The sequence below is a fragment of the Oncorhynchus mykiss genome, chromosome 18 (assembly GCF_057628025.1).
Source record: "Oncorhynchus mykiss isolate SJ-2025 chromosome 18, ASM5762802v1, whole genome shotgun sequence".
In the NCBI taxonomy this organism is placed as follows: domain Eukaryota; kingdom Metazoa; phylum Chordata; class Actinopteri; order Salmoniformes; family Salmonidae; genus Oncorhynchus; species Oncorhynchus mykiss.
In genome coordinates this window covers 59,464,558-59,478,614 of record NC_143039.1, presented here as the reverse complement: position 1 = coordinate 59,478,614, position 14,057 = coordinate 59,464,558, and the positions used below count along the sequence as shown (strand labels likewise).

The 14,057-nt window shown below is 44.2% G+C and overlaps 1 protein-coding gene across 21 annotated transcripts in view; it reads right to left on the bottom strand.

Moving 5' to 3' along the window:
- LOC110496473 (triple functional domain protein) overlaps window positions 1–14,057 on the bottom strand; it is a 123,672-nt gene that overhangs the window by 67,310 nt on the left and 42,305 nt on the right. For all 21 annotated transcript variants that reach the window (XR_016488571.1, XR_016488565.1, XR_016488572.1 and 18 more), the window contains exons 6-9: window positions 7,638–7,742; window positions 5,566–5,762; window positions 5,189–5,402; window positions 4,547–4,669 (exon numbers count right to left, since the gene is read on the bottom strand). Coding sequence is in view for 8 of the 21 variants with exons in the window: in XM_036953054.2 (XP_036808949.2) it covers window positions 4,547–4,669; window positions 5,189–5,402; window positions 5,566–5,762; window positions 7,638–7,742 (639 nt within the window). In the remaining 13 variants the exon portion in view is untranslated. The remainder of the gene's footprint in view (window positions 1–4,546; window positions 4,670–5,188; window positions 5,403–5,565; window positions 5,763–7,637; window positions 7,743–14,057) is intronic.

Genomic DNA, 14,057 nt, shown 5'->3' with positions numbered 1-14,057 from the left:
AAAACAAAGGCAAAGTCTTCTCATGCTTTGTTGATTTCAAAAAAGCTTGACTCAATTTGGCATAAAGGTCTGCTATACAAATTGATGGAAAGTGAGGTTGGGGGAAAAACATACAACATTATTAAATCCATGTACACAAACAACAAAAAGGTGAGACAGCTTAAGCCCCACCCTTTTCAACATATACACCACCGGTCAAATGTTTTAGAACATCTACTCATTCAAGGGTTTTTCTTTATTTTTTGCTATTTTCCACATTGTATAATAATAGTGAAGACATCAAAACTATGTAATAACACAAAGGGAATCATGTAGTAACCAACAAACTGTTAAACAAATCAAAATATTTTTTATATTTGAGATTCTTCAAATAGCCACCTTTTGCCTAGATGACAGCTTTGCACACGCTTGGCATTCTCTCAACCAGCTTCACGAGGTAGTCACCTGGAATGCTTTTCAATTAACAGGTGTGCCTTCTTAAGTTTATTTGTAGGAATTTCTGGCAAAAAAATACTTCACAAAATGGGAAAAACACCAAATTGAGACTCTGCATGTAGAATTCTGCAAAAATATCCTCTGTGTACAATGTAAAACACCAAATAATGCATGCAGAGCAAATTAGGCCGATACACGCTAATTATCAAAATCCAGAAAAGAGCCATTCAATTCTAAAACCACCTAAAAGGAAGCGATTCCCAAACCCTCAATAACAAAGCCATCACCTACAGAGAGATGAACCTGGAGAAGAGTTCCCTAAGAAAGCTGGTCCTGGGGCTCTGTTCAAACACAAATAGACCCCACAGAGTCCCAGGACAGCAACACAATTCCAACCAAAGGAGGGAGAGAGGGAGTGGAGAACATGGGGAGAGAGAGAGGGGGACGGGGTGAGGGAGAAAGAGGGGGACTGGTTGGGGAAGGGGGAGGGAGAAAGGGAGGGGGAGAGAGGGGGACAGGGTGAGAGAGAGAGAGAGAGAGAGAGAGAGAGAGAGAGGGACAGGGGAGAAAGAGGGGGACGGGGTGAGGGAGAAAGAGGGGGACTGGTTGGGGAAGGGGGAGGGAGAAAGGGAGGAGGGAGAGAGGGGGACAGGGTGAGAGAGAGAGAGAGGGAGAGAGAGAGAGAGAGAGAGAGAGAGAGAGGGACGGGGGAGAAAGAGTGACAGGGTGGAGAAGGGGTAGAGAGAGAGGGGAACAGGGTGGAGAAGGGGTAGAGAGAGAGGGGAACAGGGTGGAGAAGGGGTAGAGTGAGAGGGGAACAGGGTGGAGAAGGGGTAGAGAGAGAGGGGAACAGGGTGGAGAAGGGGTAGAGAGAGAGGGGAACAGGGTGGAGAAGGGGTAGAGAGAGAGGGGAACAGGGTGGAGAAGGGGTAGAGATAGAGGGGAACGGGGGGAGTGCGAGATAGAGTGGTATAGGGTGGGGAAAAGAGAGAGGGGAAATGGGGAGGGAGAGAGAGAGAGAGAGAGAGAGAGAGAGAGAGAGAGAGGGGTGGGGGGGGAGGGAGAGAGGGAGGGGGTGGGGAAGGGGGAGAGAGGGAGAGAGGGAGAGAGGGGAAGAGATTGATTTGGCTTATTTTGCTATTCAGATAACAGACAAATAAATATACAGATATTTCATAACAAGCCAAAAACAAAAGAAATGGAGTCAGCACTTTGTCCACACAAAACAAAACGTAGCTCACAGGCAAATGACATCAATCTATGCTAGTGGATCACAGTGATCCTTCTGAAGGTAGAACATAAATAAAATGATTGAGTGATGCAAGTTTGGAAGGACGCCAGCTTTGTAAATGCTACCTATGGTCTCCCTACTGACCTAGCCTCAGAGCATCTGAACTAATCACGGTATGTGTGCACACCAGAGGGGGACAGAGAGACAAAACAAAAAGAGAATGACTTGACACATTGGAAAGAATTTACAAAAAGAACTGAGCAAACTAGAATGCTATTTGGCCCTAAACAGAGAGTACACAGTGGCAGAATGCATATTTACTGTGACTGACCCAAAATGAAGGGAAGCTTTGACTATGTAGACACAGTGAGCATAGCCTTGCTATTGAGAAAGGCCACCGAAGGCAGACCTGGCTCTCAAGAGAAGACAGGCTATGTTCACGCTGCCCACAAAATGAGGTGGAAACTGAGCTGCACTTCCTAACCTCCTGTCCAATGTATAACAATATTAGAGACACATATTCCCTTCAAATTACACAGACCCACAAAGAATTTGAAAACAAATCCAATTTTGATAAACTCCCATATGTATTGGGTGAAATACCACAATGTGCAGCAATAACAGAGTTGTGACCTGTTGCCGCAAGAAAAACGTGATGAAAAAGCAGTGAAGAACAAACCCCATTGTAAATACAACCTATATTTATGTTTATTTATTTTCCCTTTTGTACTTTAACTATTTGCACATCACTACAATATGACATTTGAAATGTCTTTATTCTTTTGGAACTTTTGTGAGCGTAATGTTTACTGTACATTTGTATTGTTTATTTCACATTTGTTTATTATCTACTTTGTTTGCTTTGGCAATGTTAACATATCTTTCCCATGCCCCCCAAAAAATTAAATTGAAATAGAAAATTGAGAGGAAGTGCAGAGAAAGAGAGAGAGAGAGAGAGAGAGCGACTGAGACAGAGAGAGCGATTGTATTGGTTTTAGTGCAGAGCTAAATGTCAGTGCCAGTGTCCATCATCTAGCTGAGGCAATACATTAGATTCATCTCCTGCTTTAAAGGGGTAATCCACCGTTGAAACAATAACAAGGCATTCGATCATTCATTTATACGTCAGAAAATGTACAGTGCCTTCGGAAAGTATTCAGACCCCTCGACTTTTGAAAATGTTGTTACGTTACAGCCTTATTTTATTACATACATTTGTTCCGTCATCAATCTACACACAATACCATATAATGACAAAGCAAAAACAGGTTCTTAGAACTGTTTTCAAATGTATTAAATATAAAAATAAAAAAAAATTACATTTACATAAGTATTCAGACCCTTTACTCAGTACTTTGTTGAAGCACCTCTGGCAGCGATTACAGCCTCAAGTCGTTGAGTATGACGCTACAAGCTTGGCACACCTATATTTGGAGAGTTTCTCCCATTCTTTTCTGCAGATCTTCTCAAGCTCTGTCAGGTTGGATTGGAAGCATCGCTGCACAGATACTTTCAGCCCTGTACAGAGATATTCGATCTGGTTCCAGTCCGGGCTCTGGCTGGGTCACTCAAGGATGTTTAGACACTTGTCCCGAAGCCACTCCTGCTTTGTCTTGGCTGTGTGCTTAGGGTTGTTGTCCTCTTGGAAGGTGAACCTTGGCCCAAGTCTGAGGTCCTAAGCACTCTGGAGCAGGTTTTCATCAAGGATCTCTCTGTACTTTGCTCCGTTTATCTTTCCCTCAATCCTGACTAGCCTCCCAGTCCCTGCCACTGAAAAACATTCCCACAGCATGATGCTGCCACCACCATGCTTCATTGTAGGGATGTTGCCAGGTTTCCTGCAGACGTGATGCTTGGCATTCAGGCCAAAGAGTTCAATCTTGGTTTCATCAGACCAGAGAATCTTATTTTTCATGGTCTGAGAGTCCTTTTAAGTGCCTTTTGGCAAACTCCAAGTGGGCTGTCATGTGCATTTTACTGAGAAGTGGCTCCCGTCTGGCCACTCTACCATAAAGGCCTGATTGGTGGAGGGCTGCAGAGATGGTTGTCCTTCTGGAAGATTGTCCTTCTGGAAGGTTCTCCCATCTCCACAGAGGAACTCTGGAGCTCTGTAAGAGTGACCATCGGGTTCTTGGTCACCTCCCTAAACAAGGCCCTCCCCTGTTTGCTCAGTTTGGCCAGGCGGCCAGCCCTAGGAAGAGTCTTGGTGGTTCCAAACTTCTTCCATTTAAGAATGATGGAGGCCACTGTGTTCTTAGGGACCTTCAATGCAGCAGGCACCACATTTTTGGTATGGTTCCCCAGATCTGTGCCTCAACACAATCCTGTCTCTGAACTCTACGGACAATTCCTTCAACCTCATGGCTTGGTTTTTTCTCTGACATTCACCATTAACTGTGGGAACTTACATAGACAGGTGTGTGCCTTTCTAAATCATGTCCAATCAATTGAATTTACCTCAGGTAGACTCAAATCAAGTTGTAGAGACATCTCAAGGATGATCAATGAAAACAAGATGCACCTGAGCTCAATTTTGAGTCTCATAACAAAGGGTCTGAAAACGTATGTAAATAAGGTATCTGTTTTTTGGTTTTATACATTTGCAAACATTTCTAAAAAGCTGTTTTTGCTTTGTCATTATGAGGTAGTGTGTATATTGATGAGGATTTTTATTTAATTTAATCCATTTTAACAAAATGTTGAAAGAGAGAAGGGGTCTGAATACTTTCTGAATGCACTGTATGTACTGGAGAAACTGAAGAATGCCTCTAAAGTCATTGATAACCATTACGTAAGCCAGTATGGACACAGCTTCTAGTTATCTAACAGCCCGCTGCTCAGAGTGTGTGTGTGTGTTGATTCCGGTCTGTGTGTTCTTACCATGCAGTTCATAGCGAAGTGGTTGTGTTGAGTTTGTAGCTCCATGGCGTGAGGGTGGTTGTTGCCGATCTCTGTGTAGCCGGCCAGGAACAGACCCTTGTTGTGCATGATCCAATCAAACATCTGTAAAAGTCGCACACACACACACACACACGTTAGAGATGGGATAGGGCAGGCAGCCAACAGCTACAGATGGTAGAGTGTGTTTGTGGGTGTATCTTTGTGTGTACTCTATGTGTTGAGTGTCTATGCTTTCACGTGTGCACGTATGTGTGTGATTATATATATATATATATATATATATATATATATATATATATATAGATGTATCAGCACAAAGCACAGGGAGAAGAGCAATGGACTGAGTGTCAAAAGAGAAAACCAACAGGCTTTTCAGAGCCAACTACTGTCCACGGTGTCCTAGCAACAAGCCCTTACCGCAGTCCAACACCGCAATCTGTCTACTTTACTGAAACTATCCATCTATTATCCCCTATTTATCAGTATATTAGACTAGAACTATTCACCCCCCTTCACACACACAGCAAATCATACTAGCACCAGTAACTGTTGCACTTTTCTTTTCCTTTCATCCATCCATCCATCCATCCATCCATCCATCCATCCATCCATCCATCGTACCTTCTCAGCATCCTGTTCAAAGAGGCGGAGCTGGAAACACTGGTCCAGCTGCAGTTTCCTGATGTGCCAGGCCTGGTGGAGGTGTTGTCGTGTGCTGTGGAGTTTGTCCAGCAGGGTGGCGACGCGTGGCACCAGCCCCTGGGTGTCAGCGTTACACACACCGCTGGCGTTAGAGTTCCTGTACGACTCACTGCTCTGGATACGCTGCAGTAACCTGGGAGAGGACACACACAACACACAACATACACAGACACATCATCAGAAGAGTAAAATTAGCATCACCATCAGTCTGTTTGTGAGTGAGTGAGTGAGTGAGTGAGTGCACGCATGTCTGCGTCAATGTGTGTGTGCCTGTGTACGTGTGTTGCATAGCCTACCTCTGTCCCTCCGTATCCAGTTCCTCTATAGGGGCTTTGATGACCTTCTTCTTCAGCGTGGCGTGTTCCTCTATCATGCGCCGCGCCCCGTCCAGGTCCGTGGGGAAGTCTTTCCTCGCCACCACCTCCTGCATCTCCTCCAGCCTCGACAACATGTGACCCGCGTGCCCCGTAAACTCCTCAAACGCAACCCGCACCTGGAAAAGAACACAGATATGGATGTATTGATTAACTTCTGGTTGTAGTACTGACTAAGACAGCTACATTGTGTGTGTGTGTGTGTGTGTGTGTCTGCACGTATTTTAGTTTCTATATATATATATATATATATATATATATATATATATATATATACATACAGTGCCTTGCGAAAGTATTCGGCCCCCTTGAACTTTGCGACCTTTTGCCACATTTCAGGCTTCAAACATAAAGATATAAAACTGTATTTTTTTGTGAAGAATCAACAACAAGTGGGACACAATCATGAAGTGGAACGACATTTATTGGATATTTCAAACTTTTTTAACAAATCAAAAACTGAAAAATTGGGCGTGCAAAATTATTCAGCCCCTTTACTTTCAGTGCAGCAAACTCTCTCCAGAAGTTCAGTGAGGATCTCTGAATGATCCAATGTTGACCTAAATGACTAATGAGGATAAATACAATCCACCTGTGTGTAATCAAGTCTCCGTATAAATGCACCTGCACTGTGATAGTCTCAGAGGTCCGTTAAAAGCGCAGAGAGCATCATGAAGAACAAGGAACACACCAGGCAGGTCCGAGATACTGTTGTGAAGAAGTTTAAAGCCGGATTTGGATACAAAAAGATTTCCCAAGCTTTAAACATCCCAAGGAGCACTGTGCAAGCGATAATATTGAAATGGAAGGAGTATCAGACCACTGCAAATCTACCAAGACCTGGCCGTCCCTCTAAACTTTCAGCTCATACAAGGAGAAGACTGATCAGAGATGCAGCCAAGAGGCCCATGATCACTCTGGATAAACTGCAGAGATCTACAGCTGAGGTGGGAGACTCTGTCCATAGGACAACAATCAGTCGTATATTGCACAAATCTGGCCTTTATGGAATGGCAAGAAGAAAGCCATTTCTTAAAGATATCCATAAAAAGTGTTGTTTAAAGTTTGCCACAAGCCACCTGGGAGACACACCAAACATGTGGAAGAAGGTGCTCTGGTCAGATGGAACCAAAATTGAACTTTTTGGCAACAATGCAAAACGTTATGTTTGGCGTAAAAGCAACACAGCTGAACACACCATCCCCACTGTCAAACATGGTGGTGGCAGCATCATGGTTTGGGCCTGCTTTTCTTCAGCAGGGACAGGGAAGATGGTTAAAATTGATGGGAAGATGGATGGAGCCAAATACAGGACCATTCTGGAAGAAAACCTGATGGAGTCTGCAAAAGACCTGAGACTGGGACGGAGATTTGTCTTCCAACAAGACAATGATCCAAAACATAAAGCAAAATCTACAATGGAAGGGTTCAAAAATAAACATATCCAGGTGTTAGAATGGCCAAGTCAAAGTCCACACCTGAATCCAATCGAGAATCTGTGGAAAGAACTGAAAACTGCTGTTCACAAATGCTCTCCATCCAACCTCACTGAGCTCGAGCTGTTTTGCAAGGAGGAATGGGAAAAAATGTTCAGTCTCTCGATGTGCAAAACTGATAGAGACATAACCCAAGCGACTTACAGCTGTAATCGCAGCAAAAGGTGGCGCTACAAAGTATTAACTTAAGGGGGCTGAATAATTTTGCACGCCCAATTTTTCAGTTTTTGATTTGTTAAAAAAGTTTGAAATCTCCAATAAATGTCGTTCCACTTCATGATCGTGTCCCACTTGTTGTTGATTCTTCACAAAAAAATACAGTTTTCTATCTTTATGTTTGAAGCCTGAAATGTGGCAAAAGGTCGCAAAGTTCAAGGGGGCCGAATACTTTCGCAAGGCACTGTATATATATATATATATATATATATCTATCTCTTATCTAAAAAAAAAAGGCAAACCATTGATCCATTGATTGATTAATTGATCGGCAGGATGTACCTCGATCCACTCATCATGGTTGTATTCAAGACTTCCCTCGAAGTCAGCGGTCAGCTGGGAGGGGTCAACCACCTTAGACAGACCCTCCAACGATACCATGGTGGTCTAGAGAGAATACGGGAGAGGGGGGAGGAAGAGAGGAGAGACGTGGGGGACAGAGAGAGAGAGATGAGGAAGAAAGATGACGAAGGAAGGGAAAGATAGGGACAAGAGTGAGGGATAGAGAACATTTAAATCAATTCCATCTGAATCATCACAGCTTTTTGGTTAACAATGGTAGACAGGACCAGGAGAAGCTCACCCCGTGCCCACCCTGTGCCCACTCCGTGCCCACACCGTGCCCTCACCCTGTGCCCACCCCGTGTCCACTCCGTCAGTGACCCACACAACACTAATGGTGATTCAGACACTCAGACAAAGTTTTGATTGGCTGTGACAAAAAGGGGAGTGGACAGAGATAAATGATTCTGAGGTCTCATCTCCCTCTCTCTTCATATTGATAGTCTGATGATTAATGTAACGTTTTTTGGGGACATTTCTAAAATGACTTTTTGCTCAGAAAAGGTACATGTACAGGTACATGTACATGTCTGTACAGATTGAGAAATATGGGAAAGATTGTTTCCATTCTCAAGTGCTTTATGTTGCCAAGATAATACCAACCCACACAGCAAGGTTAACGCTCACACTCAGATTGAAGGATAGAGAGAGGAGAGAGGGATGAGGAGAGAGACCTGACAAAGCCTTGCGTGGGCAGGATGATAGTCAGAATGAGAGAAGGAGTGATGGAAGACAAACAAATTAAAGATGCATAGCCCTCTAAATCCAGAGAAAGGCAGAGAGGAGAAAATCACAACAAGCCAAGGTTAGAACGTGTCAGCCCATCTCTCTCTCTATTCCCCCATCCCTCGTTCTATTCTCTCTATTCCCCCCATCTCTCGCTCTATCCCCCACATCCCTCGCTCTATTCCCTCCATCTCTCACTCTATTCCCTCCATCTCTCGCTCTATTCCCTCCATCTCTCGCTCTATCCCCCCCATCCCTCGCTCTATTCCCTCCATCTCTCACTCTATTCCCTCCATCTCTCGCTCTATTCCCCCCATCTCTCGTTCTATTCCCTCCATCTCTCACTCTATTCCCCCCATCTCTCTCTCTATTCCCTCCATCTCTCTCTCTATTCCCCTCCATCTCTCTCTCTATTCCCTCCATCTCACTCTCTATTCCCCCCCATCTCTCACTCTATTCCCACCATCTCTCGCTCTATTCCCTCCATCTCTCGCTCTATTCCCCCCATCTCTCACTCTATTCCCTCCATCTCTCACTCTATTCCCCCATCTCTCTCTCTATTCCCTCCATCTCTCTCTCTATTCCCTTCCATCTCTCTCTCTATTCCCTCCATCTCACTCTCTATTCCCCCCCATCTCTCACTCTATTCCCACCATCTCTCTCTCTATTCCCTCCATCTCTAGCTCTATTCCCCCCATCTCTCACTCTATTCCGTCCATCTCTCGCTCTATTCCCTCCATCTCTCGCTCTATTCCCTCCATCTCTCGCTCTATTCCCCCCATCTCTCGCTCTATTCCCTCCATCTCTCACTCTATTCCCTCCATCTCTCGCTCTATTCCCTCCATCTCTCGCTCTATTCCCTCCATCTCTCGCTCTATTCCCTCCATCTCTCGCTCTATTCCCTCCATCTCTCGCTCTATTCCCTCCATCTCTCACTCTATTCCCTCCATCTCTCACTCTATTCCCTCCATCTCTCGCTCTATTCCCCCCATCTCTCACTCTATTCCCTCCATCTCTCACTCTATTCCCTCCATCTCTCACTCTATTCCCTCCATCTCTCACTCTATTCCCTCCATCTCTCACTCTATTCCCTCCATCTCTCACTCTATTCCCTCCATCTCTCGCTCTATTCCCCCATCTCTCGCTCTATTCCCTCCATCTCTCGCTCTATTCCCCCCATCTCTCGCTCTATTCCCTCCATCTCTCGCTCTATTCCCCCCATCTCTCGCTCTATTCCCCCCATCTCTCGCTCTATTCCCTCCATCTCTCACTCTATTCCCTCCATCTCTCGCTCTATTCCCCCCATCTCTCGCTCTATTCCCTCCATCTCTCACTCTATTCCCTCCATCTCTCGCTCTATTCCCTCCATCTCTCGCTCTATTCCCTCCATCTCTCGCTCTATTCCCTCCATCTCTCGCTCTATTCCCCCATCTCTCGCTCTATTCCCCCCATCTCTCGCTCTATTCCCCCCATCTCTCGCTCTATTCCCTCCATCTCTCGCTCTATTCCCCCCATCTCTCGCTCTATTCCCTCCATCTCTCGCTCTATTCCCCCCATCTCTCGCTCTATTCCCTCCATCTCTCGCTCTATTCCCACCATCTCTCGCTCTATTCCCACCATCCCTCGCTCTATTCCCCCCATCTCTCGCTCTATTCCCTCCATCTCTCGCTCTATTCCCTCCATCTCTCGCTCTATTCCCTCCATCTCTCGCTCTATTCCCCATCTCTCGCTCTATTCCCTCCATCTCTCGCTCTATTCCCTCCATCTCTCACTCTATTCCCTCCATCTCTCACTCTATTCCCTCCATCTCTCACTCTATTCCCTCCATCTCTCGCTCTATTCCCTCCATCTCTCGCTCTATTCCCCCCATCTCTCGCTCTATTCCCTCCATCTCTCGCTCTATTCCCTCCATCTCTCACTCTATTCCCCCCATCTCTCGCTCTATTCCCCCATCTCTCGCTCTATTCCCTCCATCTCTCACTCTATTCCCCCCATCTCTCTCTCTATTCCCTCCATCTCTCTCTCTATTCCCTCCATCTCTCTCTCTATTCCCCCCATCTCTCGCTCTATTCCCTCCATCTCTCACTCTATTCCCTCCATCTCTCACTCTATTCCCCCCATCTCTCTCTCTATTCCCCCCATCTCTCTCTCTATTCCCCCCATCTCTCGCTCTATTCCCTCCATCTCTCACTCTATTCACTCCATCTCTCGCTCTATTCCCTCCATCTCTCGCTCTATTCCCACCATCTCTCGCTCTATTCCCCCCATCTCTCGCTCTATTCCCTCCATCTCTCGCTCTATTCCCTCCATCTCTCGCTCTATTCCCTCCATCTCTCGCTCTATTCCCTCCATCTCTCGCTCTATTCCCTCCATCTCTCGCTCTATTCCCTCCATCTCTCGCTCTATTCCCTCCATCTCTCGCTCTATTCCCTCCATCTCTCGCTCTATTCCCTCCATCTCTCGCTCTATTCCCTCCATCTCTCGCTCTATTCCCTCCATCTCTCGCTCTATTCCCCATCTCTCGCTCTATTCCCTCCATCTCTCGCTCTATTCCCTCCATCTCTCGCTCTATTCCCTCCATCTCTCGCTCTATTCCCTCCATCTCTCGCTCTATTCCCTCCATCTCTCGCTCTATTCCCTCCATCTCTCGCTCTATTCCCTCCATCTCTCGCTCTATTCCCTCCATCTCTTATACAGTAATGTTCCATCTGTTTCAGCTCCTAATGGAATGTTAATATTTAATGTTCACATTTTAAAAGCATAACCCAGCATTGGAGGACAAAGCGATTTTACAGAGCAAAATGTGGCGCTGAAAAACACACACACACATGCACGTACACAAACGCAGGCATGGCCTCACACGCACACACACACACGCACGCACAGCAGGGTAGAGAGCAGGTGGTGTTTAATCCTGTATGTGTATTTTGCCCTGTGGCAACTGGCTGACAGTGACATGGCTTCACACACCATCAACCAATCGAAACAAGCCAATACACCCGTGGTTCTGCTTGAACAGGGTGTGCAACTGCGTGTGTATATGTTAACTTAATACAACAACAAAAAGTAGAGCTTCACGCATTATCACATTAGACACAGCAAATAAAACTGTATATAAATCAAACCAAATAGCATATCACCCCATTACATTATTGCCTTGCTCTGCAGGATTTAACACTATTACATTATTGCCTTGCTCTGCAGGATTTAACACTATTACATTATTGCCTTGCTCTGCAGGATTTAACACTAGTATATTATTGCCTTGCTCTGCAGGATTTAACACTAGTATATTATTGCCTTGCTCTGCAGGATTTAACACTAGTATATTATTGCCTTGCTCTGCAGGATTTAACACTAGTATATTATTGCCTTGCTCTGCAGGATTTAACACTAGTATATTATTGCCTTGCTCTGCAGGATTTAACACTAGTATATTATTGCCTTGCTCTGCAGGATTTAACACTAGTATATTATTACCTTGCTCTGCAGGATTTAACACTAGTATATTATTGCCTTGCTCTGCAGGATTTAACACTATTACATTATTGCCTTGCTCTGCAGGATTTAACACTAGTATATTATTGCCTTGCTCTGCAGGATTTAACACTAGTATATTATTGCCTTGCTCTGCAGGATTTAACACTAGTATATTATTGCCTTGCTCTGCAGGATTTAACACTAGTATATTATTGCCTTGCTCTGCAGGATTTAACACTAGTATATTATTGCCTTGCTCTGCAGGATTTAACACTAGTATGTTATTGCCTTGCTCTGCAGGATTTAACACTATTACATTATTGCCTTGCTCTGCAGGATTTAACACTAGTATATTATTGCCTTGCTCTGCAGGATTTAACACTATTACATTATTGCCTTGCTCTGCAGGATTTAACACTAGTATATTATTGCCTTGCTCTGCAGGATTTAACACTAGTATATTATTGCCTTGCTCTGCAGGATTTAACACTATTACATTATTGCCTTGCTCTGCAGGATTTAACACTAGTATATTATTGCCTTGCTCTGCAGGATTTAACACTAGTATATTATTGCCTTGCTCTGCAGGACTTAACACTAGTATATTATTGCCTTGCTCTGCAGGATTTAACACTAGTATATTATTGCCTTGCTCTGCAGGATTTAACACTAGTATATTATTGCCTTGCTCTGCAGGATTTAACACTAGTATATTATTGCCTTGCTCTGCAGGATTTAACACTAGTATATTATTGCCTTGCTCTGCAGGATTTAACACTAGTATATTATTGCCTTGCTCTGCAGGATTTAACACTAGTATATTATTGCCTTGCTCTGCAGGATTTAACACTAGTATATTATTGCCTTGCTCTGCAGGATTTAACACTAGTATATTATTGCCTTGCTCTGCAGGATTTAACACTAGTATATTATTGCCTTGCTCTGCAGGATTTAACACTAGTATATTATTGCCTTGCTCTGCAGGATTTAACACTAGTATATTATTGCCTTGCTCTGCAGGATTTAACACTAGTATATTATTGCCTTGCTCTGCAGGATTTAACACTAGTATATTATTGCCTTGCTCTGCAGGATTTAACACTAGTATATTATTGCCTTGCTCTGCAGGATTTAACACTAGTATATTATTGCCTTGCTCTGCAGGATTTAACACTAGTATATTATTGCCTTGCTCTGCAGGATTTAACACTAGTATATTATTGCCTTGCTCTGCAGGATTTTCAACAATATTACATAGGCTTGATTACTTCTATCAAAAACAACTGAAAATGGCAGCTTGTGTGTGTCAAAACAAGCAGCTCCTAACAATAACCCATTGTGATTCTAAATCAAACATGTAATACAGCAGAACATAACAGAGCAGTAGACTTCCATCTGACAGTTAACACACACCATATCATGTTGCTGTTGAGTTTGTTCTGATTGGGCTAAGGCACTGGTATTAAAATGCATTGGAAGAACAAAAAATGACCATAATAAAAGGTCTGTCAAAGATAAGACGCTAATAACGTGTTATGGCACAAATGCCATATTTTTTTCGGATGCCGTTAATCGCATCTCCATTCCTTCAGTGCACAGACCCTTTTAAGTGCACGTGTTTCCACACTGACCCTCTAAAGCGCAACAAACGCACACACACACTGTGCAATGTGCACTCTTTCTCATTAGCTGTCTGTCTCTATAGATGGATTAGTTGTTTGGCAACAAAACTGACGCGAGTGCAATTTTGGGGCAAAACAGACAGGGTTGGCATAGATTGTTGACAACATGCTGTATTCGTCACCAAGTGCTTATTGAAAACATAAATACATTTACACAATTTGCGCTTTTCGTCTCTCAAATACATCGGTACAGTTGTTGGTTAGCTAGCTAGCGAATTTTAGCATTCACATGAAATAAGGCAAAACACATCAAACCAAGACATAGTAAGTATCAAGAGCGAGAAACAAGCCACCTATGATTCCCCACATGGCAGCTTCTTGTCAGTGTCGCTCGCTGTCTGACTGCTCAGAATCATAACAAAGAACGGCTTCTGGCCACAGAAATGCGCGCGCATCATTTTCGTTATAAAGCCAACCCATCTACTGTGGTGCTTAAACATCCATTATGCGCGCTGTTTTGAGCAACCATTTT